At 37.8% G+C, this 26,158-nt stretch overlaps 1 protein-coding gene across 6 annotated transcripts in view; it reads right to left on the bottom strand.

The window, feature by feature from the left end:
- Positions 1-26,158, bottom strand: part of HMGCLL1 (3-hydroxy-3-methylglutaryl-CoA lyase like 1) — a gene marked incomplete at both ends in the record, with an annotated part of 131,796 nt that overhangs the window by 53,233 nt on the left and 52,405 nt on the right. For 4 of the 6 annotated variants that reach the window (XM_080700270.1, XM_080700272.1, XM_080700273.1 and 1 more), the window contains 4 exons: positions 9,964-10,152; positions 12,732-12,795; positions 19,837-19,985; positions 22,780-22,875. In XM_080700270.1, coding sequence (XP_080556396.1) covers positions 9,964-10,152; positions 12,732-12,795; positions 19,837-19,985; positions 22,780-22,875 — 498 coding nt within the window. The remainder of the gene's footprint in view (positions 1-9,963; positions 10,153-12,731; positions 12,796-19,836; positions 19,986-22,779; positions 22,876-26,158) is intronic. The other 2 variants (XM_080700271.1, XM_080700274.1) reach the window with 2 other exon arrangements.

The following is a 26,158-nucleotide window of genomic DNA, read 5'->3' as shown; positions in this document are numbered from 1 at the left end:
AAAATAAAGAATAAAAAATAGGGATGGGAGTGTAGCTTGGAGATAGAATGCCCCTGGGTTTCAACCCCAGTACCACAAAAGTAATTAAATAAAAATAAAAATAAAATAATTTGATAAACTTATAAATCAGAAATCCTATAAAGAGATGAATCTTCATTCTGGTTTTTAATTGTTCAATATAACTAGTATTGGAGTGATTGTCCCACAGAAGGTAGCCAATATATATGTTTTGTTAAATGAATAGTTAAAATAACTAATAATATATTTCATAATGATATTTAAAATATAATTCTAAACGCTCACAACTGATAGAAATAACATATTTATTATTCTGTTCTACATTAAAGATAGAATTATCAATGAATTGAAAGTTTTGTACCTTCCAGATGGAAATTCCAAGTGTTTCTGTTACAATTCTTGAACTCATCCTCCATTGTCCTTCAGTACTGAATCTAACCCTTACTGACATTATCAAATCAGTATTATGTACTGAGAAATAACTTTATAAAATTGAGCCATTGTCATCTAGCAACATATATTTTTGCCCACCTCAAATCCTTAAGTAGAAATATTTGGCAACATATGGATAAGCTGTTCAAACAAAAGAACTAACAGGTTCTTGGTTTGGGGCTACTCTGTTCATCAGTGGTTCCAAGTGTGTGTGTGTGTGTGTGTGTGTGTGTGTGTGTGTGTGTGTGTAAGCTGGACATAAAACCATTGACTGAACACATTACATTAAACAAAAAAAGTTTATATTCATTACCACACGTGAATTTCAAACCAATTTTCTCAAGGAAAAGGTCTGTAATACATTATATTCAGGAGAAAGAGTGTATGTGCATAAAATTTTCTGTTAATACGAACTTTGAAGTAAGAAAAACATTTTAGAAAGAAACATGAAAAGAAATTGAAAATGAAAAGCTTCATGTGTTTTATACAAACAGCAGGGCACAACAATATTTCCAAATCAAAGCCACATGTGTTGGGAGGAATGTGACAAGGACTTAGTTGAAAGCAATGTATTAAAAACAAGGTAAAAAATAAGATGTGACATTTACAGAATGGATAGGAGAGATTCTCAGAAAAGTATTGAAATTCCCATCACCTAGGCCAAGGAGAGAATCATATTATTTTATGACCCTAATTTCTACAAATAGTTAAGAGCCAAGTTCAATCCTAAAGTGAAGAACAGATTACATTGTGAAGAAATTTTGGAATTTTCCACTGAAGGCAATAACAGCAAAGATTCATTTTAAATAAAAATAATTAATATTTGAAGAGGTAAAAGTTAACCAGGATGAGTTTGTCCACCTGAGTCTGGACTTGCCTTATTATGTTCATAGAAAATATAGTAACAGCTGGAGCCCAAGCCTCCCGTTTTACTTGGTTCAATAAGCAGCAAATCAAAGACACAGCTATGAATCTAATTGCTGGATTCATAGGATCACATTAATGAAGTAAAAATTGTCAAGAAGAACAAACAAGATTCATTGACTAACTCTTATCTGCTTTGAACCAATGAAGATAGTTTTATAAAATTAATATTAACATGTAGTTTATTGTCAAATCCAACAAGCTAATTTTGTATAAAATGGAAATCCGTCTTTGAGTTTTATTTACTTAAGTATTTTATCTAGTGTTGGCTTGGTAGTCATCAATTCTTTCAGTTTCTGCTTGTCTTGGAACGTTTTTGTTTCTCCATCAATATTGAGTGATATCTTTGCTAACTTTCCTAAAATCAGCAATATTAGTAATGAAGGTCAAGAGTCTGTCCTCGTCAGTGTAATCATTCTTACATGAAATGCTGAAGTACCACTTGGGAGGACACCAGGAAATTAAAAAAGAAAAAGAAGCAAAAACATAACACTTGGTTTTGTGCAGAGTGAGTGGCTTCTGGGGAGCTACATTCTCCACCTTCTCCTTAGTTGTGTGGACCTTCACTTTCTTTCTCTGTGTGCATCTGCTGTCCGAGGCGCCACCTCTGACCCACTCTGCCTCTGAATTCCCAGAAAGAAGCTCGAACAATCTGTGTTCCAGACTTTCCTTGTCTCAATGCGCGGTAACTTGTGGGAACGAAGATCACAAGGTCTGTCATTCGCTACGCCCACCCCTCTGTCCGGGACGTTAACCAACTGTGTATGGAAAGAGCTGATACAGGTGGGAAAATCATTTTCTTAAAATAAATCATGTCAGGTGTGGTGATGCATGCCTGTAATCCCAGACTGAGACAGGATGATTGCAGGTTTGAGACCAGCCTCAGCAATACAGCAAGACTTTCAAAATTAAGAAAAAGGGTTGGGGAGTATATAGCTCTGAGTTAGAATTCCCTGGGGTTCAATCCCCAGCTGATGTGTGTGTGCGCACAAACACATGCACACTCACACCCGCACACACATTCACACAAAAAAACTTAGAAGAGAAAAAATTTTTAAAAGAACATGACAAGAAAATTAGAAAATGAGAAACTTTATGTGTTTTATACAAACAGCAGGGTATAACAAGACTTCCAAATCAAAGCCACATGTGTTAAGAGAGATGTGACATGAATTTAGTTGAAAACAAGATATTAAAAGCGAGATTAATGAATAAAATGTGACATTTACACCGGGCATGGTGGTGCATGCTTCTAATCCCAGTACTTGGGAGGCTGAGACAGGAGGATCAAAGGTTTGAAGCCAGCCTCAGCAGCTTAGTGAGGCGCTCAGCAACTTAGTGAGACCTTGATTCCAAATAAAATATAAAATAGGTCTGGTGGTGTAGCATGGAGGTAGAAGGCCCCTGGGTTCCATTCCCAGTACAAAAAAAAAAAAAAAGTGACATTTACAAAATGGATAGGAGAGATTCTCAAAATGGTTTTAAAATTCCCATCACCTACACCAAGTAAAAAAAAAAAATCACATCATTTTTCGGCCCTAATTTCTATAAATATTATAAATACTACATTTAGTCTTTCATATATATGTATATGTATATATATGTATGTGTGTATATATGTACAGAACTATATTAGAAATAATAAATAAATTAATAATATATTTAAAAACAAAAAAAGAGATAAATAAGAAAGGAAACAAAAAAAGATAGATTAAAAACAAAACAAAGCAAGAAAACTTTAGGAGATGACAGTCATTCTTTTTACTCTTTTGACCAATAATACAAACATAATGTAATTTTTTATACAGTCTCCCTATTTGTTCAACATGATGAAATAATGTGAGAGGGCTGGAGCAGCTTTAGAGAAGTTTACTTTATACTTAGCTTCAATTTTATAGTCTTTTATATAAAGATTAAATACTCTCATTTTTAGTTCATTACAGTAAAATGTTACCTAAATGTGTATGCGTTTGTTTGTTTGTTTGTTTGTTGGTACTGGAGATTTAACTCAGAGGAATTTTACCTTTGATCTACAACCTCAGCACCTATTTTATTTTTTATTTTGAAACAGGTTCTGGCTATGTTGCTGAGTCTGGCCTTGAACCTGTGATCCTCCAGTCTCAGCCTCCCAAATACTGGGATGACAGGCATAACCCACTATGCCCAGCTCCTAAGTGTTATTTTGTTGAATGTCATCTAGCTTAGAAACAGCTTTTACCAATTGCCCATTGGATATCTGTGGATATCTGGCAATACATGATATTATGATGTCTCTGAAGAAACTGACTGATCACTTGTTGCCAAGAGAGAAAAATGATTCTATTAGTAGAAAAGATAGTGGAGACAAACTAGAGATGAAGTATTCAAATTCTTCTCTCTTCTTCACTGATACAATCAATCTGGCCATTTAGAAAGAACATGGGAAGACATTTTGTTCATCTTTTTCTCACAGACATCTCTAGCTTAAGAACCTTGGTTATACACACTCGAAAATAAGCATCACTGCCTCCACCAAAATGAGTGGATCCTTCCACTCTCCCTTTCTGACATTTTCTTCTTTCTTTTCTGTAATAATTTGTCATCCTATCTCCCAGGACAATATTTTCCAACAGCATATCATGTTGGAAAGGTTAATTGTGTAGCATGCAAAACTAGGCCATCATAAAAAAGATTTTGGAAGAATGGAGAAAATAAAATGGTTTTCCACAGCAGCCCTTAGTAGAGCTTTTAGAACCTTAATTTAACATCTACGACACTACCCGATAAAATGCATATCTGCTGGTAAAACCACTGTGGACTGAATCGTTTTCAACTTCTCTTTTCCTTCTTGGGCATCTATTTCTATTTAGTTGTTTAATAGATGTTGAAGAAATGAACGCTACCTAATGCATGTATTTATAAAACACATTGGTACTGTGAATGTTTTACCTATCCTGGCTCGACTTGTATATTGTATAATAGAGGTCATTGTTTTGGTTAGACACAGCAGTCATAGTAATGACTGTAACAAAATTATTGACCAAGTACACTGTTATCAAGACATCGTTCTGGAAATTCTGCGTCTCACCTCAATTTTGCCCAACCCAGGAAAGCAGACTTCATTACACTCTCTGTAATAATTTTGGGGCTGTGAAGCTTATCTGGTTAGTGATGGGAAAAGCAAGAAAAATTCTCTTTTGTTTCTTGAGAACCTCAGAAACAAATTACAGGAAGAAAGATTTGTTGTTTGGTGGCATTTTAATGTGTTCTATGAAGAGGCCATGTAAAAAAAATGTTCTTGATGTAAAAATTAGCTTAATAATTTGGTCTTTCTAAGAGAGAATAATAAACATGTGGAAAACATTATGAGAAAAGGCACATTAGCTAAAAGTCTATTAAGTTTAAGAGAAAAAAAAAAAAACACACCCAGTATTCCTTCATGAGGAGGTTAAAGACGGCCTTTGTCCCTGTACTACCAATTACTGTGTGACTCTTATTTCAGATATTGGATCTCATTTGTTTTATTTTGTTTTTCCCAAGTTATGAAGACTTAAATCATTTTAGTGGATGAGAACAAGCAACTTTTTGGTATTAACGGGATTAGGCAATTTGTTAACTGGTTTTTTCCTTAGGTCCTTGGGGAATATGCAGGAGAGTGAAGCTCGTTTTTATATAAAAATTGAGACAAGTATATCGGGCCATGTACATTTCCTCCCTTACCAAAATGGTGTACATTTTGTCACTTCATTTTCTTGGCTCTTTCACTTTTTAGTGGTTGTAAATATCCCATACTTACATCTGTACTCTCAGAATAATAGATCTATATTAAATAACGTTTGATAATTATGAATTCTTGACTGCCATACAACCATCTCTACTACTTTAAGTCATATGTCTAAGTCATAAAGCTATAATAAAATCTGGGAACCCGAGAAAGATCCCTCTATTGCATGATTAGATTGTGCTTTCCAAAGAGAGGGGGACGTTCCATTTATAACTCGCCTTTGTTTCCTACCACCGTGGCCAAGTTTCCCCTTATTACATGACTCCTTGTCTTAAATATTAACTTCCAGTTTGGAGCACCGTAAACTCTTTCTCCACCCCTAAATTAAAGCAAATGATATCCACCCCACATCAACCACCAATTTTACTAAAAGCCACTTCAAAGATTCCATTTTTTTTTTTTTTTAAAGAACGATGTCTATTTCTTCATGAAGCCAAGATTAGCCCTGCTCATAATGAAGCTGGGCTTTCTCTGATTTCTTTTCTATTTAAACACTGAGAGCTTTTCCCAAGACATTTTTTTCTCCTCCCCTGAAGTTAAACCTGATTATTTTGTTGTTGCTGCGGCTCCCTTACTCAGTCCTGCTGGGGACAGGTATGCATTTGCAGTGACATCCCAAATACCACAGCTAGTCCCCTTTAATGAAACATTTACGTTCCCAAACGTTTATAAAGATGGTCTCAGGTAAACACAGACTCAAGGAAGCAGGGGTGTAGATTTTTTCTTTGGATCGTCAATGTCTTATGAAACTCTGTGAAAGTGGGTGACAAGAAATGATCCAAAGCTGTACAGTTCTTGACTTCCAGTTTCCTGGGCGCATCTCTGTTTGTTTTCTCCACTGCTCCTCTACAGTGGCCTCTCTGGCCTCACGCCACATTACTTATTATACAAGCCACAGTTCCCCTTTTATCCCTGTGTTTACACTGTGACTATAAATTAAACTCCAGGGCAATGTCACATGAAGCTGGAAGTATCCAGTTGCTGTCCTCGGCCCCTGGCCTCCCTCGTCCCGTTGTCTCTCATATACAAATACAGCTTGTGTATATAGGGGACAATTCAGAAAACATAGTCACAGATGGTTAGACAGACTTTCTACTAATCTTCATGGGAGCTCCTAAAATGTAGAAGAGCCATCCCTCTAAACACACACACACACACACACACACACACACACACACACACCCTTCAGTTTGTCTTGTGTTGAACTTGTGTTCCTTCAGAAAAAACATTCTTAGCAACTGAGTTTTCTACTGATCTTCAACTATCAGAAAATTTTTTTCTATGCGTGGGTCTTTGAAACTGTCCAGGCAATGTTAATTCGAGGCTTAAACCCACATGAGGACCTATGAAAGGTTAGGAGGTACAAAGGGAGACCTTGTATTTTGTCTCCATTCATGGTCAAGGTTAATGAACATGCCGCCTTCTCCTTTTGTCGAGCAGCTTTTCTCGGGTTCACCCTTTGACAGAGGTGCGGTTGTTGGGGAGCTCTGGCCTTATACAGATTCCCGTCCATGTTCCCTGTCTTGCTTGCGCTAGAGATTGTTTCCTGTCCCCCTGTGTGACTGTTACATGATGCCAAAGGGCCCCAGGATTTCAGTCCTCATCTTTTTGTAAATAGATACAATTCAACTAAGTGTTCAAATTTCACTTCCTAGCATACAATCCTCTTATTCTCCAGGGCATTCTGTATAAGTGGTATTCCATTGCGCGCGCGCGCACACACACACACACACACACACACACACACACACACAGCACACACTTACACAAACACACCTCATTGAGAAACCATTTCTTCATAAATCTTTAGATCTGATTTTCACAATTACAGTGATGCATCTTTTTATGATGGAGACACTTTCTGACAAATGCCGCATAAGGTGATTCTGTCCTTGGGCAAACATCAGAACATATACTTACACAAGCCTAGGTGGTGTAGAAGAGTCACACCATCACTGCTGTTGGCATAGCAGGGCATAATGCTTTAAAGTATTTTTTGGTAAGTAGTAATGTACACTTAAAAATAATGGTAGGGTTTGGGGTGTACCTTAGTGGTAAAGCATTTGACTAGCATACAGGAAGCCCTGAGTCCAGTTCCCAGCACTGCCAAAAACAACAAGAAGAAAATAATTATAGGATAGTAAATACAAAAGTCCCTAACATAGTTGTTTGCTATCATTCCCAAGCATTACCCACTGTACATAATTGTAGTTGCTATATTTTTATACGACTGGCAGCACAGTAGGCTTGTTTATGCCAGCATCCCCACAAAGCTTGAGCAATGTACTACAGTAGAACAGCGGGATGGCTGCCATATATCACTCAGCCATGGGACCGTTTTAGCTTCACAACAATCTTACGGGATCATCACTAATATAGTCCATTGTTGACTGAAAGGTTATTATGAAAAACAGGACCCTGCTTCCTCAGTTGGGCCTTCTTTAACCATTACAACCTCAATGGGGCATCAGCCATATCTTAGACTTAGATGCCAAGGGGCAGAGTCCAGAAGGAAGAGGATGGGGCAATGAGGCAGTTGCCATCACTTTCTCTGAGTTTCTGTCTCCCTGCCCAAGCTGCCACCACCCAGTGTCACTGCGGTGGATAAAGGAGTCAAGACCAGCGGGGGCACTGCCCAGGGCCCTGGGGGCGATAGGCTACCGCAGGAGCTGATGACCTTCATGATGTCTTGTAACAAAGGAATTTCTGCTTCCCTGAATCAGACGACCTTTTCAAATGGGTAGGGACCATCTTTGGAGCAGCTGGCACAGAATCTGAAGATCTGAGGTTTAAGGTCTCCTTAGAATTCCTCAGCGGCTACCCTCACAACACACTCACAATGAAGTTCCTCTCATCCTGCTACCATTCCACCCTGGAAACACAGGGTAACATCTGCCTGGACATCCTCAAGGACAAATGTCCTGCCCTGTGTAGCATCAGGACCATTCTGTTTTCTATCCACAGCCTGCAGGGAAAACCCAACATCCATGGTCCTTTAAACACACAACCCGCTGAGCTCTGTAGCTTTTAAGTACCTGCAAGAAACCTACTCATAGTAGGTCTCCAGCTAAGAACTATAGCCCGGGCTGTCCAGCCTCTCCTAGGTTTTGCACTATAGTTCTTTATCCATAAGAATTAAAACATCATTCATTAATAAAATATTATATAAAGAATTAGCGTACAGAAGACATATGTGTACAGAGAAAGTAAAGAGAGAAAAGGGAGGAAGGGAGGGAATGAGAGAGAGAGAGAAAAAGAACACAGGACCAATTTTGGAAGTATAATAAGTTACAGTTGCAGCTGGACATTCCTGAAGTGATGGTGTCTAGTTCTCTAATCCATTATAATGTAAAATAAAAATTGTGCATATATGTTAAAAATTAAAAATGAGCTTTTGTGGAGTTTGCCCTTCCTATTGTTTTTTTTGTTTTGTTTTTTGTTTTTTGTTGTTTTGTTTTGTTTGATGGTGCTGGGGGTGGAACCCAGAGGCTTTCCATCTCCGGGCTATACTCCCAGACCTTTTTTATATTTTATTTGGAAACAGGGTCTCACTAAGTTGCTGAAAGCCTCACTAAGTCGCTGAGGCTGGCTTCAAACCCGTGTGATCCTCCTGTCTCAGCCTCCCAAGCGCGGGGATTACAAGTGTGTGCCACCACGCCGGCTTCCTTCTTATTGTTTTTTAACCTCTGCCAAGCAACTGTGCACTTCGGGGCTGTGACATTGAGCTTTTCATATTGATTTTCAGCTCCAGTAAGAAGCTTCCCTGCAATCTTACCTTTAAATTGTTAAAAATCTTGAAGTCTAAGGACAGAAAATGAATCTATTCTTAGCTGAATTTAAGAACCAACATTGATTTAAAAATAATACTCATAAAATGCTGCTTATGTGTATGATTTTAAATAAATACATTTAAAACAATACAGAATTGAGTGCAAAATTCTTTATCCTCAACTTTCTAGGTATGTTTTGTTTAATCATATAATAGAATACATTTAGTTTGAAAAATAGAGATTCTGTCAAAAGTGAGATTGCCAACATCAAAAAATCCTTTTAAAATATTCTATATTTTGGATGCATATATACCTATCATTGAGCACTAAATTATCAAAAAGCGATAGTTCTATGATTACCACACTACTTTTACACTACTTTTGTGTTTTTATCCCAAAGTATCATCATATTTCCACCTCTTAATTTTGATGGTTGAGAGCATGTAGAATTTAGACATCGTACTACTAGGATTATTTCTTTAAAAAGAACAGATTCACAAATTTATCAACACAAATTAAGAACAATGAGGCCTCCACTGCCCTAAAAGCATGTAGAATTGGCAAATACTTCCGGAATGCCTTCCATGCCTAAATATCAGATTCCAGACAAAGGAGGAGGAGCCTTGGTGTGGTAGAGGAGGGGACCTAACTGAGGGGGTGGGGGAAGGGAGGAAGACTTGAAGAGAGAAACACCTCTATGGACATGAGTCACATACACAAACTTAGCAAAGCCCATCACCTCACCGTGTGGAGCCTGGGAAGGTGGGGAGGGAGAGCGAGTGGGGCGCGAGCTGGGGAGGGCTCAAAGAGTGCTGTGTGCATGTGGTCCTCCTTCACCCTGAACTGCATCACCATGTATGATTATGTATATATGATTATGATGTATGTATGTATTATGATGCACCAATAAAGAATCAATCGATATATCCTTAGTAATTTAATGTATCATCGAATACATAATAGTATTCTATAAATATTATCCCACTAAAACTCTCAGCATGTTTATATTACAAGTAAGATGACATACTCTGATGCATGATAAAGAATTCAAAGTACCTGCAGGGCCGTGAGGATGTTTGCCAAGGCCTGTCCGTAGGTGTCGTGGCAGTGAACAGCCAGCGCACTGGGTGGGATTTCTTTCATGACACTTTCCAACAGTCTCCTCAGGCTCCCTGGAGTCCCCACTCCAATGGTGTCTCCCAGGGAGACCTCATAGCAGCCCATGCTGTACAATCTCTTAGATACCTGTTGAGAAAAACGACATGCTAGAAAAACAGAGGAATCCGACAGACTCATACCTTGTTCCTCCACCAACATCATCTAGAGGTAAAGCTCACAACAGAGTTTCTCCAGGGAAAATACATGCTAGTTTTCTAGTCCTTTCCTTTGCTCATTAAATTCTGACCATTGCAGGAAACTTTGAATAGAATGATGGCCATTATGTTTTTTTCTAATATTCAAGTTGCCCTTAGAGCCACATCTATTTAATATCTCCCCGTTTCTCGGTTCAGTTGTGAAGCAATGAGCTACAATTTCAACTCTGGGAGGCCGTACTTCTTAACACTTAAGTCAAGCAGAAACATTGGAGATGTGCTTTGGAAGTGTTTCTTTCGGTACTGTACTTGAGGTCAGGAGACAGGGGTAGCAGTTTCAGCTTTGCAGTTGCTGCAGTGACTTAATATTTCTGGCCTCGTTTTTCTGGCTCATAAATGGATGCTCTTCTACAAGGTAATCTGCAAGGTCTATTTAAACCTGGTTATTGTTACTTTCAAAGAACAATGTGGTACTGAGGATGGAACCCAGGGGCTTTCTGGCTCTGGGCTACACTCCCAGACCTATTTTATATTTTATTTGGCCAAATGTAAAGGGTCCCCAGGGGAAAAAGAGAAGCCCCAGTGGAGTGATGGAGAGGGTCTAGGGGAGGGACAGCTGATGAAGAAAACACCTCATTTCATTGGATGTACATACACAGAATCATCAATGCCAATCTTCTGTGGGGAAGAGGAGGGAGCAGGGCCGAGATGGGGTGCGGTGTGGCAGACTCACAGTCCCTCTGTGTGCATGCTTGACTCTATCATTCAGAACTTTATCATGTTGTATGACTACAATGCACCAATTTAAAAAAAAATTAAAAGAAAGCAATCCTAAGGGGTGGTGGGAGAGAAAAAGGAAAAACTAGAGGACAGTAAAAAGTAATTACAGATGGAAACAGTCATTTCAAAGAAAAAGTGAATTCACCGCAAAATGTCCTAGGAGAGTGAAAAGGCCCCGTTTAACGTGGTTGCTATCCAGGAATGTCCAATCCTTTCAACATGGAGGATACAGGACTCTTTTCATCCAGCACTAAAGCATTCTGGTTCAAGAAGGGAGTGTGTGGTCATCCGTAAGCAGAGCAGGGCAAAAGGCAGAAAATCAAGGAATCTGGTGTTAGGCAGAGGAGGTCCTAAATTGTGTGGGGCCTGAGACAGTCAGTAGAGGACAATATGTCATTAAGCATGCAGACTAAGAACAGAAACTTGGCAGTATGCCTTGCAAGTGAAGGACTCACAATCTAAGTTTATTTTATAACATATCTGCCCATATGTACCAGGGTCTTGTTTCTAGAAGAAATGGTGAGATAGCTCTCTTTTGAAAGAGATGCAGTAAATTTAAGATTTCAAACGAGTAGTTGCACAAAAGGAGAATGGTTTTAGCCATTTATTAACTGGAAGTTTATCCTATCTGAACTTGAATTTTCTTTTCTTTTCTTTTTTAAATTTTTTATTGAACATAAATAGTATACATTTTTAACAATTTTTTATTGAACATAAATAGTATACATTTAAACTATATTTGGTGCCCTCTCCCCCCCCCAACCCCCGTTTTCCCTTCCCCCCTCCCACCAATGGTTGTCCAGGTTAACCATGTCTTATTCATAATAAATGGTATACATTTAAACTATACTTGATGCCCTCACCCCCCTCCCACCCCTGTTTTCCCTCCTCCCCCTCCCAGCAATAAAGCAATGATTGTCCCGGGTAACCATGCCATATTCATAATTTTACATATATTCAGATGTGGATCCTGAACTTGATTAATGAGGGTCCACATCTGAACTTGAATTTTCTAACAATGTTGCTGCTTCAGTGGCCATATTACTAAGTTTATGAAAAGTTGAAGCCTTAGCCACAGGTTCTTATTAATATGTCTCACATACAAATGTGTGATAGATAAGAAAGCATGCTATAATACCCAAGTGGAGTATTTTGTATTCATTAGTATGAACTAATAATGAAGGAGGAAATAGACTATAAACTTCAGTAAGTAGATCCTTAATGACTACAATCTATTGCTATAACATTTCTTGGGGGCAGAAACTTAATCACAACGGTAAGATCTATAGGCTCACAAATGAACAAAAACACAGAAGCAGTGTATTATCGGATCTAAAGGGGAATGTTTAAAGGAGAAAAAGAAGGAAAATAAAACAGGCAGAGTTTAAGTGTGCAGATCCAAACTGCCCTGACGGGAAGTGAAAACATTTCTCACTATGTTAAAGCCACATAAAAAACAAAAAGAAGTTCCTGTTCCTTCTACCTTAAAACACCCAAATAATAAGACTCAACTGTCCTTAAACTTTGAAAAGTAATGGCCAACATGTAGGTATTCAGTGTGAAAACGACTGATTATGTAAGTGACCAACCACCTGTCAGGGATCATCTCTCACTTCGAGGCTCTCTTAAGTCTTTGCTGTGCAGAACCAATAAACAATAAGGAAAAAAGTTCATTTAAAAAACAATATACATTATTTTACCATTCACCAAAAAGCTACGGGTGCATCTTACCTCTGTCACTTTCTGCGGTGTAATGCTTCCTTCATACGGACAGCCCAGGGCACAAGACACATACCTGGTTCAAAACAGACCAATATGAGTCCCATGCATATGATGGGTAAGTCATCTTCTAAGTTCCATTTTATGAAAATAAAGAAATAGTCAAAATCGCATCAAGAAATTTCACTTTACATTCGACTTTCACAAGTACTTTACCATCAACCAAATGAACTCGATTTTGGAACATTTTCTTTCAACTCACATTTTTATCGTTCTAATAACGACAACTTGAGATATGTTACTCGATGGCAGATGGGAATAAAATAACAGGCACTTATCTCATGAAGCTGTTCATAACCATAGCAATATTCAAAGCAGAAAATACCAATGGAATATAGAGTTTTATTTGAATAATTACATAAACTCAGCTGTTAAAAATCCAGGTTCTCAGAATTATATGTAGACATCATGTAAAAGAGTGCACTTGTCACTGAATTTCCATCTGAATGTGTTGATATAATAATCATTAATCATCCCTAGAACTCCTAGAATCGGGCAAAATCTCAGAGTTCTCCTTGGTTCCCTCTCTTCTCTCTCATGTATTTTCCTAAATCATTTCAAACAAGGAGTGTCTAATTTGTTTAAAAGGCTCAAAATAATAGATATCTATAAGTGAACTTTTTAAGAAACTCACCCTCCTATAAAAGTCAGGTCTTTCCTGCAGACAATAATTCCTTTCCATCTTAAATTATTAAGCTTTTGGACAAAGCTCTTTTAGCTATTCAGCTCAGCGCTAAAACCATTTTATATCCCTCACAGATTCTTTGACAATGCAAGTATTAAAACAACGCCTCATGTATCTAATTGTCAAGAATGAAGTGAGCCCTGTGGTGGGAAGTGAGGCTGGAAACACAGTTCTTTGGACCAGAATATAAGTTTTCAGACAGCAAGAGCTCTTGTCTATCATACCATGGATACTGGACTGGAGAAGATTAAAAATTAATTGAAGACACTCAAAATTATTAGATAAATTAAGGACAAGATCAGGTTTGTTTCCCAGAAGTATAATCTCCAGGAACAATGGAAGTAGTTGTCAGAGGAAAAGAGGAGACAAAAACACAAGAAAATATTGTCCTATCTCCTTTATAGAGATGCTGTTGATTGGAAAATATACCACAAAGGTCATTACAGGCTTTAGAATAGAAAAGAAACATGCCCATTGATTCAATGATGGGATCTCATTTTTTGAGGTATGTTTGAGGCTTAAAGTAAATGAGCAGTTCTAGGGCTGGGGCACAGTGGTAGAGTGCTTGCCTAGAGTACACTAGGCCCCAGGTTCACACACACACACACACACACACACACACACACACACAATCACTAAATAAGGAGCTTCAGAAGCCAGACGAGTGGTTATAATGACAGGGAAGTAGAAAAATTCAAGTAAAGTTTGAATATTTTCCTTGGTAGGAAACCTACTGCTCTGTTTTTCCAGGTCTTCTTCTTTTTTTTTTTTTTTTTTTGGTGGTACTGGGGATGGAACCCAGAGGCTTTCTACCTCCGGGCTATACTCCCAGACCTATTTTATATTTTATTTGGAAACAGGGTCTCACTAAGTTGCTGAGAGCCTCACTAAGTAGCTGAGGCTGGCTTCGAACCCGTGTGATCCTCCTGTCTCAGCCTCCGAAGCACGGGGATTACAAGCGTGCGCCACCACGCCCAGCTTCCCAGGTCTTCTATAGTCTAAGATTATGTAGATCATCTGTCTTAACTGAGTCAAAATACATAAAAAGGAAACACTCTTCTATGAATCTGACATTAATGATATAAATTTGGGCAATCAATTACATAATTGGACAGGGTGGACTTCCTAGTGGTGAAGATCTTTCACTAAAGAAATATGATGTAATCTCTTTTGGAAACCTTCAAAGGAAGACTGGAATTTGGCTGGTTTCAGGTGATAGTAGATTAAGAGATAAATAAAATGAGCATTCTGGATTTATTGTGGCTCTAGAAAAACCACATGCCTCACCTGCTCCTAAATATCAGTAACTGTTAATCACACTTTATAAACAAGTTATGACTGAATTAACATCCTACAATTTTCTTTATTTTTCCTGAATCTAAGAGAACTCTGTGATTATCTCTATTAGCTTTGGTTTTTGTAGTAGAGATTGAACACAGGGCATTTTACCTCCAAGCTACAAACTACACTCCCAGCCCTTTTTATTTTTATTTTAAAACGGTTTCAGTACGTTGCTGAGGCTGGCCTCAAACCTGCCATTCTCTGTCTCAGACTCCAAAGTACTGGAATTTTAGCAAGTGTCACCATGCCCTGCCTGGCTTATATTAGTTTAATTCTTAATTTGCTCTTATTATTTTTCCCGATGTTTCTCCGTTTTGCTTTTATTCTAAATAATTGGGAAGAAATACAACATGTACAGTTCACAGCTAAAATATTTTTGTATTTCATAATTTGTTAAACAGTGGATGAATCATTTTGTTTGATTCCCAGGAATATGTGAAAACAACACTTTCGTAGGCTCAGCCTTTGATAACGTTACTCGCGGATCCATCATCCTAGGCCATTTCATAAGAGAGCTTTCCTGGGACACTTTATAAGAGAGTTTTCATGGTTTATTCTTTGATAAAGAGAGCTGTTAGCCTTTGATTTAGTAAAACACATTCATAAGCATATAAATAGTGAAATCGCTGGAACTTTAGTGGTAATTTTATTTCTAAATTAATACTTTCACAAAGACAGTGAGCGTTTGATTCATGCGACTTCATTCAAGAGAGGTTATTATCCACATTAGACAAAATGCAATAAATCCTAAGTGTTCCATATGATATATTAGAGTACAGCTTTACTTCTGGAGGCATTTCAATTTAATAGGATCCTGGCAAAATAACACATATTTCTTTCAAAAAATGTCATTTATTAAGGGAGAGAAAATAATTACATTCACCACAGGCATTTATTTCTCTTTGCCTTCTTAACTTTTATTACTTTAGACAAATATCAGAGAGATAACCTAGATTCTTAGCTATTCCATGAATTACATATTAAGAAGAGCTGAGTACAAAGTGTAGACATTTCAGTGTTCATGTCCAGTTCCATACACTGGGCAGCATTGAGGAGACTCTGCATTTTATGCCACTGATTTGACAATGTGTCCCATATCTCATATCATATGTAACATTCTCAATACGTATAAAAATGTATGCACATGTATGTGAGTTGTGTGTTTTGGAGGGAAATTGGACACTATCTTCGTAACTCTATAGAAAGCTTCTAACTAGTCCGCATTAAAGTTACCATTTCTATAAAAATGAAAATGGTTTTAGTGAGCACTTTCAAAATGTGCACTGCGTCACACTCGTTAAGTGTGACTGCAATGACGATTATCAAGAGCAGACACGTTACACCAACTGCTGATAGGTAAGACAAGATGAAGCGGTGACTGACCTGACCAGTAATGGTGTCAACTGCTGAATCCTGGCTCTTCTCCTGATACGAGCCCCATCACTGATACAATGCCCGATCACTGAAAATAGAGCGTTTCTAAAATCTAGATGGCTAGTAAAAGTAAAATCTTATTGAAATCGATAAAAATGTGAGGGAAGAAGAAAATGATGTACAATGCATCAATAACTAATGAACTCACGGACTGAAGGGTGCGTTTGAGAAATTGATTTCAAACGGGACAAAATCTGTATTGGAGCACACATATTTTTGTGTAGTATAATTCCATAATAAAACCTTCATTTGGTTTTATTGTAACTTCTCCGTCTTGTACTTTTGTAGCTTTCTTATCAAAGACTTAGACAATTTTACGTTGTAGAACTGTAGGAAGTTTCCTTTACTGATGGGGCAACGTTTTCAGTGTACATAAAGAGCACTTTAAATCAATTACATTAAGTATTCTGTGTGTGTGTGTGTGTGTGTGTGTGTGTGTGTGTGTGTGCCCGCACCTTTTTTTAATTTTTTTTTTTATTGAACATAAATGGTATACATTTAAACTATACTTGGTGCCCTCCCCCCCTGCCCCTGTTTTCCCTTCCCCCCTTCCGCCAATGATTGTCCAGGGTAACCATGCCATATTCATAATTTTACACATATTCGGATGTAGACCCCCATTAATCAAGTTCAGTCTTCCTCCTCCCCTATCTTTCCATTCAAGCTTTGCTGGTATTTTCCCTCCATTACCTGGAATACCAGTGGTATCCTCTACGTTCCCTAGTTTGGGCATATTAGAGGGAACATATGTACCTTCTTATTCTGTGCTCGGCTGATCTCACTTAACATAATGCTCTCCAGGACTTTCCATCTCCTTGAAAATGATATAATTCTGTTCTTCTTTATGGCTGAGTTGAGGGTCCTAGCATGCACCTTTTTTAAATGTTTTGAAACAAGGTCTTGCTAGGTTGCTGAGGCTGTCCTCAAACTTGTGTTCCTCCTGTCTTTAGCCTCCCAAGTGCTGGGATTACAGGCAAATGCCATCATGCCCTTAAAAGCTAACAGTCAAGAGCTGATCTCATATAATTTATTTACATCCATCTTTCAACATTAAAAAATTTCACAAATTTTCTATTTGAAGAGTAAGCACATTTATTTATTTATTTATTTATTTATTTATTTATTTATTTATACTGGAGGTTGGGCCAGAAGAATTCTACCTCTAAGATGTACCCCCAGACCTTTGTAAAACTTTTTTTTTTTCATCTTGAAGCAAGATTTTGCTAAGTTGCTGAAGCTGGCCTCGAACCTGTGCTCTTCCTGTCTCATACTCCAAGTACTAGGATCGCAAGCGCACACCACCAAACGCAGCTGTACTGTTCTTCCTATAGTTACGTTCTTTTCAACTTTCCAGTGAAAATTACTTTAGAACTTACAATTCATATTTTAAACATATTAAAATAGAATAGAAGCCGGATGTGGTGGCGCACGCTTGTGGGAGGCTGAGACCGGAGGATCACGGTTCGCGGACAGCCTCAGCTACTTAGTGAGGCCCTCTGCAACTCAGTGAGACCCTGTTTCAAAGTAAAGAATAAAAAAAAAAAATAGGGAAGGGGGTGTAGCTCAGAGGTCAAATTCCCTTGTGTTCCATCCTTAACCCCCCCCCTCACACACACAAAAAAAAATAGAGTAGAATCTTCTCACTTTCTTTAAAAGGTAAAAACGACAATGTAACATTTATATTTGAATTTAGAAACTTAGAGTATATTCTTTTTTTATTATGGTTATGTAAAATTTACCTTAAAAACAAATAGCCTATGAAAATACATTGTCTTAGTTTCTAAATTTTTCTTGCAAGTTTTTCCCATGAAATAGGTCTATTTTAGTTACAAAAGTAATTCGCATATTTTTTTTAAAAGTTCATGTTGCAGACTTACCATGGGGAGAGGAAAAAACATGTTAAAATGGAAAAACAAACCGACAAGCTAGTTCGCTATGATACGGTCTAATTCCACTCGTCAAAGGACGTCGACTCGATTCCACTCCTTGTCTAATATCCTCCCTCAAAGCTGAGTCACTTGATTTACTTAGCTGATGTTCCTGCTATTACAAACTTTGCTCACCTCAGCTAAAGTCCAACCTACACCTAAATCCATTTCTAGCACGCAGGTTTCTCTTGCAAACATTATGCACTTGAAGATTTAGAGTGTGCTTATCATATTTGTGTAAGTATAAAATGAATACCAAAGGCTGGGCGTGGTGGTGCACGCTTGCAATCCCAGTACTTGAGAAGCGGAGACAGGAGGATTGCAGGTTCAAAATCAGCTTCAGCAACTTAGTGAGGCTCTCAACAACCTAGTAAGACCCTGTTTCCAAAGAAAAAATAAAAAAAATCGGGCTATGGTTGTAACTTGGAGGTAGAATGCCTCTGGGTTCAATCCTCAGTACAAAAAAAAAACCAACAACAAACAAACAAACAAACAAACAAACACCCCATCAATAGCATGTGAACTAATGCCTTTCTTTGTTTGGTAACATTTTATTTTATGCTTCAACTCCTGTGCGCCGAGTTGCAATGGCTGCTTAAAATTCACCTGTTCATCTGGGAAGCAGGCAAGAACCAAGACACACGTCTCCTTTGCTACCCCTCAGCCCTGCTCAGAGCCTCCTTCCTTTTTATCTGTTTCCTGCTACTTTATCTTGACATTGATATGTGTGTGGCTCCATGCTAGGAACCCCAGTAGTGAACTCAGAGGCCAATTATATCATCATTCAACTAAGGTAATCATATTTAGTATACTGTTTCTAAACCTCTGAGCACAAAACTGGTTTTGTGGACCCTGGGTCTGTTTCTCTTCCTCAGTGGCCAATATTTAGGTTCTATAGGAATGAAAAGCCCATGGCTCCAACCAAGAAAAATGTGGTTTCTACAAGGAAACAGGCAAGGCTAGGAGGAAAGGACTGATATCTCAGATACACTGAAATAGATATATGAGATCAAATAAAGAAACCCCAAAATTGATTTGTATTCATCTTCTGTCTGCAGTTTATCATGTGTTTTTAAAGAGTGTCCTGCAAGGTGCTAAGCAGGGGCTCTGGGATCAACCAGAGAAAGTAGGAAAGTCAGAGGTAAAGGGGAGATTGAATAGGTGAAATGATGGACCCAACTTCCTCGAGAAGCTCAGAGGTTCAACTTTATGTACAATATACTCTATCCAATTAAATTTTTTTGAAGAAAAAGTCATGCTTAAAACAAAAACAGATTTGAGAACCACACTAGATGATTCCTTTCTAAAAGCTACTCGGATGTTTTTTGACTTATCAATTCCTCAATTGATTTATCAAATTCCCTCAATTTATCAACAGCACCAGGCTGGGGTCAGAAGGCAGTGGACTTGGACAGCTGTGGGTCCCTACAATGGCTAAGGGCAGAACTGTACGCTAAGCTAGTGCCTCTGCTTCAGGGGGATCCCACCTTCCGCAGACTCAGAACCCCCTACAGCTCTTTAAGACATTAATAAAATAGGACTATACTGTGATTGCCTGGTTAAGTAAGGTACAAATGAGACAGCCTACGTGCACTTTTATAATTACACAAGTGTCTAGACAGATCATAATGAAGCGAATGAAACAGTATTTGTGGTATTTCATAAATACCCTCGTGCCGGGATATTCATGAGCCTTGCCGATTTAACGACCTCCTCGAACCTCCCCATGCTTTCTTCAATGGAGCAGTTAATGTTCCTCTTGCTGAAGGACTCAGATGCTGCACCAAAAACTGATATCTCCGTGGCTCCAGCTGCAACCTAGAAAATATAATTAAAAGCCCCAAGATGAAGTTTTCAAAAGTGTAAAGGATTGCAGATTAACTGCTCTGGAAAACCTGTCTTGTTCTTTTTCATTTTTGCCTTAATATTTGAAACAAGTCCCCTCATCTTGCCACAAATGCTCTTTGGAAATGGAAAAATACTTTAATAGCAGGATAATTCCACAAACTACAAGACTCGTAAGTCTATGAGGTACCAAAAACACAGGGGCGATGTTCCAATTTAATTTTGCCTTTCAACAAGTTATCCTCAGAAATAAGTTAACCCTAACTATGAAAAATAATGTCACCCCAATAAAACCTTTATTTTCCATGGAAAACACTATTTTCAAACAAATTATTAAGATAGAGGTTCTCTGTTCTTTTCTTTCTACGATCCAATAGAAAAATGTTTTCCAATCCAACATTTAAATTTTGCCCAAAGCTTTCTTTCCTTCAACTCCTAACCTAGCCTCTTCTTTTATATCCTGAATCACACAACCACACTCTTAAGTGCCTAAGGCTCAAATCCTCTTGCCAGTCTTAAAATACAAAATATTAATCAACTCTCTTTTGCCTCTTTGTCATCTTTACTGTCTCCCCAGGCTTCTCCAATGACGCATTTTCAAAAGTCAAGGATCCTGCATCTTCTTCTGGATGCCAGGACCTTCCATTCATGTATCGCTAGCACTCTGCCTACATTTCTCCACCCCTGTCTCTCATATCCTACTAATAACATTGAAACAATCTTGTCATCTTTCCTCCATTATTTACAGATATATATTGGTCCAAAAAATATATATACATATATATATATACACATATATATGCATATATATAATATATATTTTGGAGAATATATATATATATACATATATATACATATTCAAAATATATTCAGAACTTCTAAAATAAAACTTCTCTTTATTAACTGCCCTCTATTTTCCAGTACTGTAGTTAGCACTTTCCACATCCTTTTCGGAACAGGATAAATTAAGTATCATTAGGCCCATTTTATAGATGGAAATATTGTAGCACAAAGATCTTATTACCTTATTACCTAGCACCACCTCACACAGTAAAAGTGAGAAAAAGATATTAATGGTTCTGACAACATATAGACTAGCAAGTAATACAGTAACCAGCATCCACAACTTTATACACTAGGGGAGCTACTGCAGAACTTTGGCAATAAATTCATGTACATATAATAGGACACATTTTTACTTCAAATTTAAATGGTGCTTCTTTTACGCTAATCATCAAAACTTTTCTGTGTGTATGGCACCAGGGATGGAGCCAAGGGGCTTTCTATCTCCAAGCTACACCCTCAGCCTTTTTTTGAAACAGTCTTGCTAAGTTGCTGAGGCTGGCCTCAAACCTGTGATACTTCATTCCCAGCCTCACAAATACTTGAGCTACAGACATGTGCCATCCTCTCTGGCTCATCAAAACTTTTAATCCATCATATAACTCCCCAAATCACGCAGACTTAGAGGAAACAAACCCCAAAAAAATGAGAAAAGTTATTTAAAGTACATACAATGACAATGATTAGCTTCTTTTATTTTTTTTATTTATTTTTTTATTGGTGCACTGTATTCATACATCATAGTAGGATACATACTTTTGTAGACATACATGCACACTTTTCCCAGTCAGCCCCCACCCAATCCCCACCCCATTCTCTCCCTATCCCTCCCTCCCATGCTTGGCTTAGTAGTTGATATCTAGTATTATGGCAATTTATCTAAAATTAAAAAATGATAATCTCACATAACAGTTTCATTTGTCTGATACCAAGCTTTTGATGACTTAAAGATAACATTTCAATATTTCTTTTTGCTTTCTTTCTTACCAGAGAATATTTTTTTCTATTTTTTAGGTGAAACAAAATACATATCCGATCCAATAATATTAAGGATGATAATGCTGCATTGCATCAAGAAATGTTTAAGTTGTGCTCTGTATTGCCTATTTCAGAGAGAAGCACAAAATACACTTAAAAATCCATCAAAATGGAGAGACTTATTTTTACATTTTAATTCTCTCTGTATTTATTTATTTATTTATTTATTTATTTATGTTTTGGTGGTATTGGGGATGGAACCCTTCTACTTCCGGTCTACACTCCCAGACCTATTTTATATTTTATTTGGAAACAGGGCCTCCTAAGCCAGCAAGGCTGGCTTTGAACCTGCATGTTCCTCCTGTCTCCGCCTCCCAAGCCTGGGGATTACAAGCGTCCGCCACCACGCCAGCTTGTTTTTAATTTTTGAATGATTAAACTGAAAGAACCCTGTACATGCAACACTTTAATTTCTAAAAGTGTCATGAGGGTTCTAATGTCTGGGTTTTTTTTTTCTTTTCTTTTTTTCTTTTCTTTTTTTATTTTTTTTTTCTTTTCTTTTTTTTTTGGTGTGTGTGTGTGTGTGTGTGTGTGTGTGTGTGGTACTGAGGATTGAACCCCAGGGCTTTCTACCTCCAAACTACACTCCCATCCCTATTTTCTATTCTTTATTTTGAAACAGGGTCTCACTGAGTTGCAAAGGGCCTCACTAAGTAGCCGAGGCTGTCCGTGAACTGCGATCCTCCTGTTTCAGCCTCCCAAATTCTGGGATTACAAGTGTGCACCACCATCCCTAGATTCTAATCTCTTTTTATTAGTGTAGGTACATTAGCAGAGTATTTATATAGTATAAGAGAATTACACATGACAACATTTTAACCTTATAAAGATCTTTAAATCAATAAGAGGCATAGAATTTTAGAAAAATCAGCAGCTGCATACTTACGGCTCGGTGGAAACCCTGCAGGTTAGGAGTCAGGACAGGATAGCGGACTCCTGGGAACTGGTGGATGCCTTTCATAACTTCAGTGTGATCAGCCATCTCAAACACATAAGAGTTACAGAGAAACACACAGCTGAGTATTCTGTCTGGTACGTCACCAGCTTGTCATGTAGGTCACAGCTTAATGCGTGCATAGGTTCTATAAATTAATGTTTGAAATAGTAAAATGATGCCAGTGTCACTACAGAAAAGTCATTCTTAGCGCCATAGATAAATAATAGCTAGATATGAGCTTAAATAACTCACATAACAAGATCTGGCTAAATGGGGACCACAGATGCTCAAGACCCCTACCATTTTCACTTAACCAAGATTTCTTTTCTGCTTGCCATCTGATGGAGAAAGCCTCCAGCAAGCCTGATGGCTGGGAGAGTATGAAAGGTTACAAGCTACACATTTAGCTTCCCCATGACATATGACGACGTGACGTATGACAAGTAAGTGTACAGTAGGAAATTGTACACGTCTCCATCATATACCTTAGTGAATCTGAGACTGCAATATGTTATTTGGTTAGCATGGGTATCTCAGTTAAAAATACTTTAAATGTTTTATGCATTACTATCATGGGATTCTTATCTTCTGACAGGCAAAATAAACAAATACAGCAGAGAAAAACTCAGACCAAAAAGTTAATCCACCTTATCGATGTTTTCTCTGAATCTATTAACAAACTAAATTAAAATATCAAATACACAAAATTTATAAATTACTTTTCAAGCGACAACTGATCATTAGATCCCATAATCATTGTATAGAAAAATTACCATGATTAACCGGGCTTGGTGGCCCACGCTTGTAATCCCCGCGCTTGAGAGGCTGAGACAGGAGGATCACGCAGGTTCGAAGCCAGCCTCAGCTACTTAGTGAGACCCTGTTTCCAAATAAAATATAAAATGGGTCTGGGAGTATAGCCCAGAAGTAGAAAGCCTCTGGGTTCCACCCCCATTACCACCAAAAAAAAAAAAAAGAAAAGAAAAGAAAAGAAAAGAAAAATGACCATGACTAGAATCATGATGTTTCAATAATTAAGAAGAACAAGTATGGCATGAACAACATATATGTGTAGACTATATACACATGAAATAGAAATGATGGAATGTATGCAAAAGAAGGGTGCGAACACACAACAAAACAAAATTGGTGTCCTCAACATGGGAACGGAAGAAGGAAGACTACTGTTTTGTTTCTATACATATTGGATTGTTATGATGAGCATGTATTATTTTGAGTTTTTAAAAACAAACTAAAACATTAACGTTTTTTATTAATATGTGTACACATTCTTAAAAGATATAAACTATCACAATATTTACTCAGGTTAATGAGTCTTCTCAACTCTGCATTGAGCGCTAGGAGACGTAAATATTTTGAATTATTATAATTTGAGTTAATTAAATTAATTTTAAATCACTTTAAATTTAGAATTAAGTGTTTAAGATGTAAACCAGCACCTCTGACTATCATTATGCATCACTGATATTTAAGCTTGCTTTTCAGGCAATCCAAATACATTTATTTGTGCCTAGTGTTATTTTTCCTCACTTATTTCCACGTTAGCATATCCACCATCCCCCCACTCCAGCACTGCATCCTTGACAAAGACTAGCTTCCATATTCATTTATGATGCATAAAAGCCAACATTCTTACTTCATTCTAAACTCAACTGATTTTAATCCAGATGTTTACTGAGCATCTGCCATGTCCAGAACTCCATTCTAGGTACCCTGGGAAATGCACAACCAGATCTTACTTTCCTGTGAGAAACTGAGGTCCTTGCACTGAAGTCACGTGCAGAATACTTGGGAAGATAAAACAAATACACATGGAGGGTTAACAATGCGAAAAAACAGATGATTGTGAATGAGAGCCCACATGATAATAGTTCAGAAAGGGGACAAGTAGATATGTCTTATCACAGTCTAGAAAAACTTCAAAGAGGGCATGAAATACGAACTGAAGTCCTTGGCTGGAGCATATTACATATTATTTAAAAGTGGCCAAAATATAGGTTCCATCCCTAGTATTGCAAAAAAAAAATGGCCTATCAAGAGGTGGATTCTATTTAACTCTTTAAATCTGGGTGGGCTGTGATTGTTCTAACTAGTAGTGTATAGATCAAATAAATTTATGTGACTCCTAAGGCTAGGTTAAAAAAAAGTATATAGCTCCCATATGGCTTTCTCTTTGGAGAAATTTACCATGGAGAAATCAGCCAACATGCTACGAGGAAGCCCAAAGGAGGCTCTGCAGAGGCCACCAGAAGAGGCCCTTGTGGAACCTGAGGCCCCACCCGACAGCCAGTATTACCCCCCTAGATTTCCTATGGAAGTAGCCATCAGACAACTCCTGTATCCAGAATCCAAGACCCTAGGCATGATAGACAAAGACAACCTGTCCCCTATGTCCTGCTTAAGTTGGGCACCTACAGAATCAGCGAACATACTAGATGTCTATTTACACCACTGAGTTCTCAGGTAATTCAGTGTATAGTTGTGAAATAAAAAAAACTATGAAAAATGATATGCCTAGCAAAAAGGAAAGGATGGGTGCCCGAGTGGAAGCACAATATTTGCCTAGTGAAGATCAGTGGTAAATAACCAGGGATGAGATCATAAACGAAGGTGGGGATCAAACACTGAGATGTGTCTTTGACTTAGGTTCACGTTTCATTAAAGACCCCTGCTTTCTAGTGGCTGCAATAGAAGGGCATGGGGAGAGGGTACTGAAATCTCAGAAGAGCGATATAAAAGCAGCATTAGAGAAAGAATGATCTGAGAGAGACACGGAGGCCAGTCTATGAGAGGCAGGCCACTCTCAGATAAGTGTGAGAATCCAGGTCACGACACGTTCTGTGGTTGAGAAATGCCAGGGGCTGTAACAGGGCTCTCAAGAGGAAAATAATAGGGGATGGTGGCTAATAGAAAAAAGGAAATGACTCCACCTGAAAGTGTGATCCTCATTGTTTTATATGCTTCCTTTTAAAATATTTAACATTTATTCATATTTTAACACAGCTCTTGATTGCATACCCATGAATTTATTAGCCTTTGTGTCTGACACTGTGAGATTTCTATCTTGTCTCTCTCCCTCTCTCTCTCTCTCTCTCTCTCTCTCTCTCGCTCTCTCTCACACACACACACACATATACACATACAAATTATAGCAAAATTAGAGCACTTATTCATAATTTCAAGCAGAAAGAAAATCAAAATTACCCCAGTTTTAGTATATTATAATAAAATAAAATACAACACTGTCTTACTAGAAAATGTTAATTACTAGTATTTAAGACCAACTAAACATGGTATCCTTAAATAT

The sequence above is a fragment of the Muscardinus avellanarius genome (genome assembly GCF_963383645.1).
Source record: "Muscardinus avellanarius genome assembly, chromosome: 8".
Lineage (NCBI taxonomy): Eukaryota > Metazoa > Chordata > Mammalia > Rodentia > Gliridae > Muscardinus > Muscardinus avellanarius.
The sequence above is the reverse complement of the archived record's forward strand: the minus strand, read 5'-3'. Positions and strand labels throughout refer to the sequence as shown.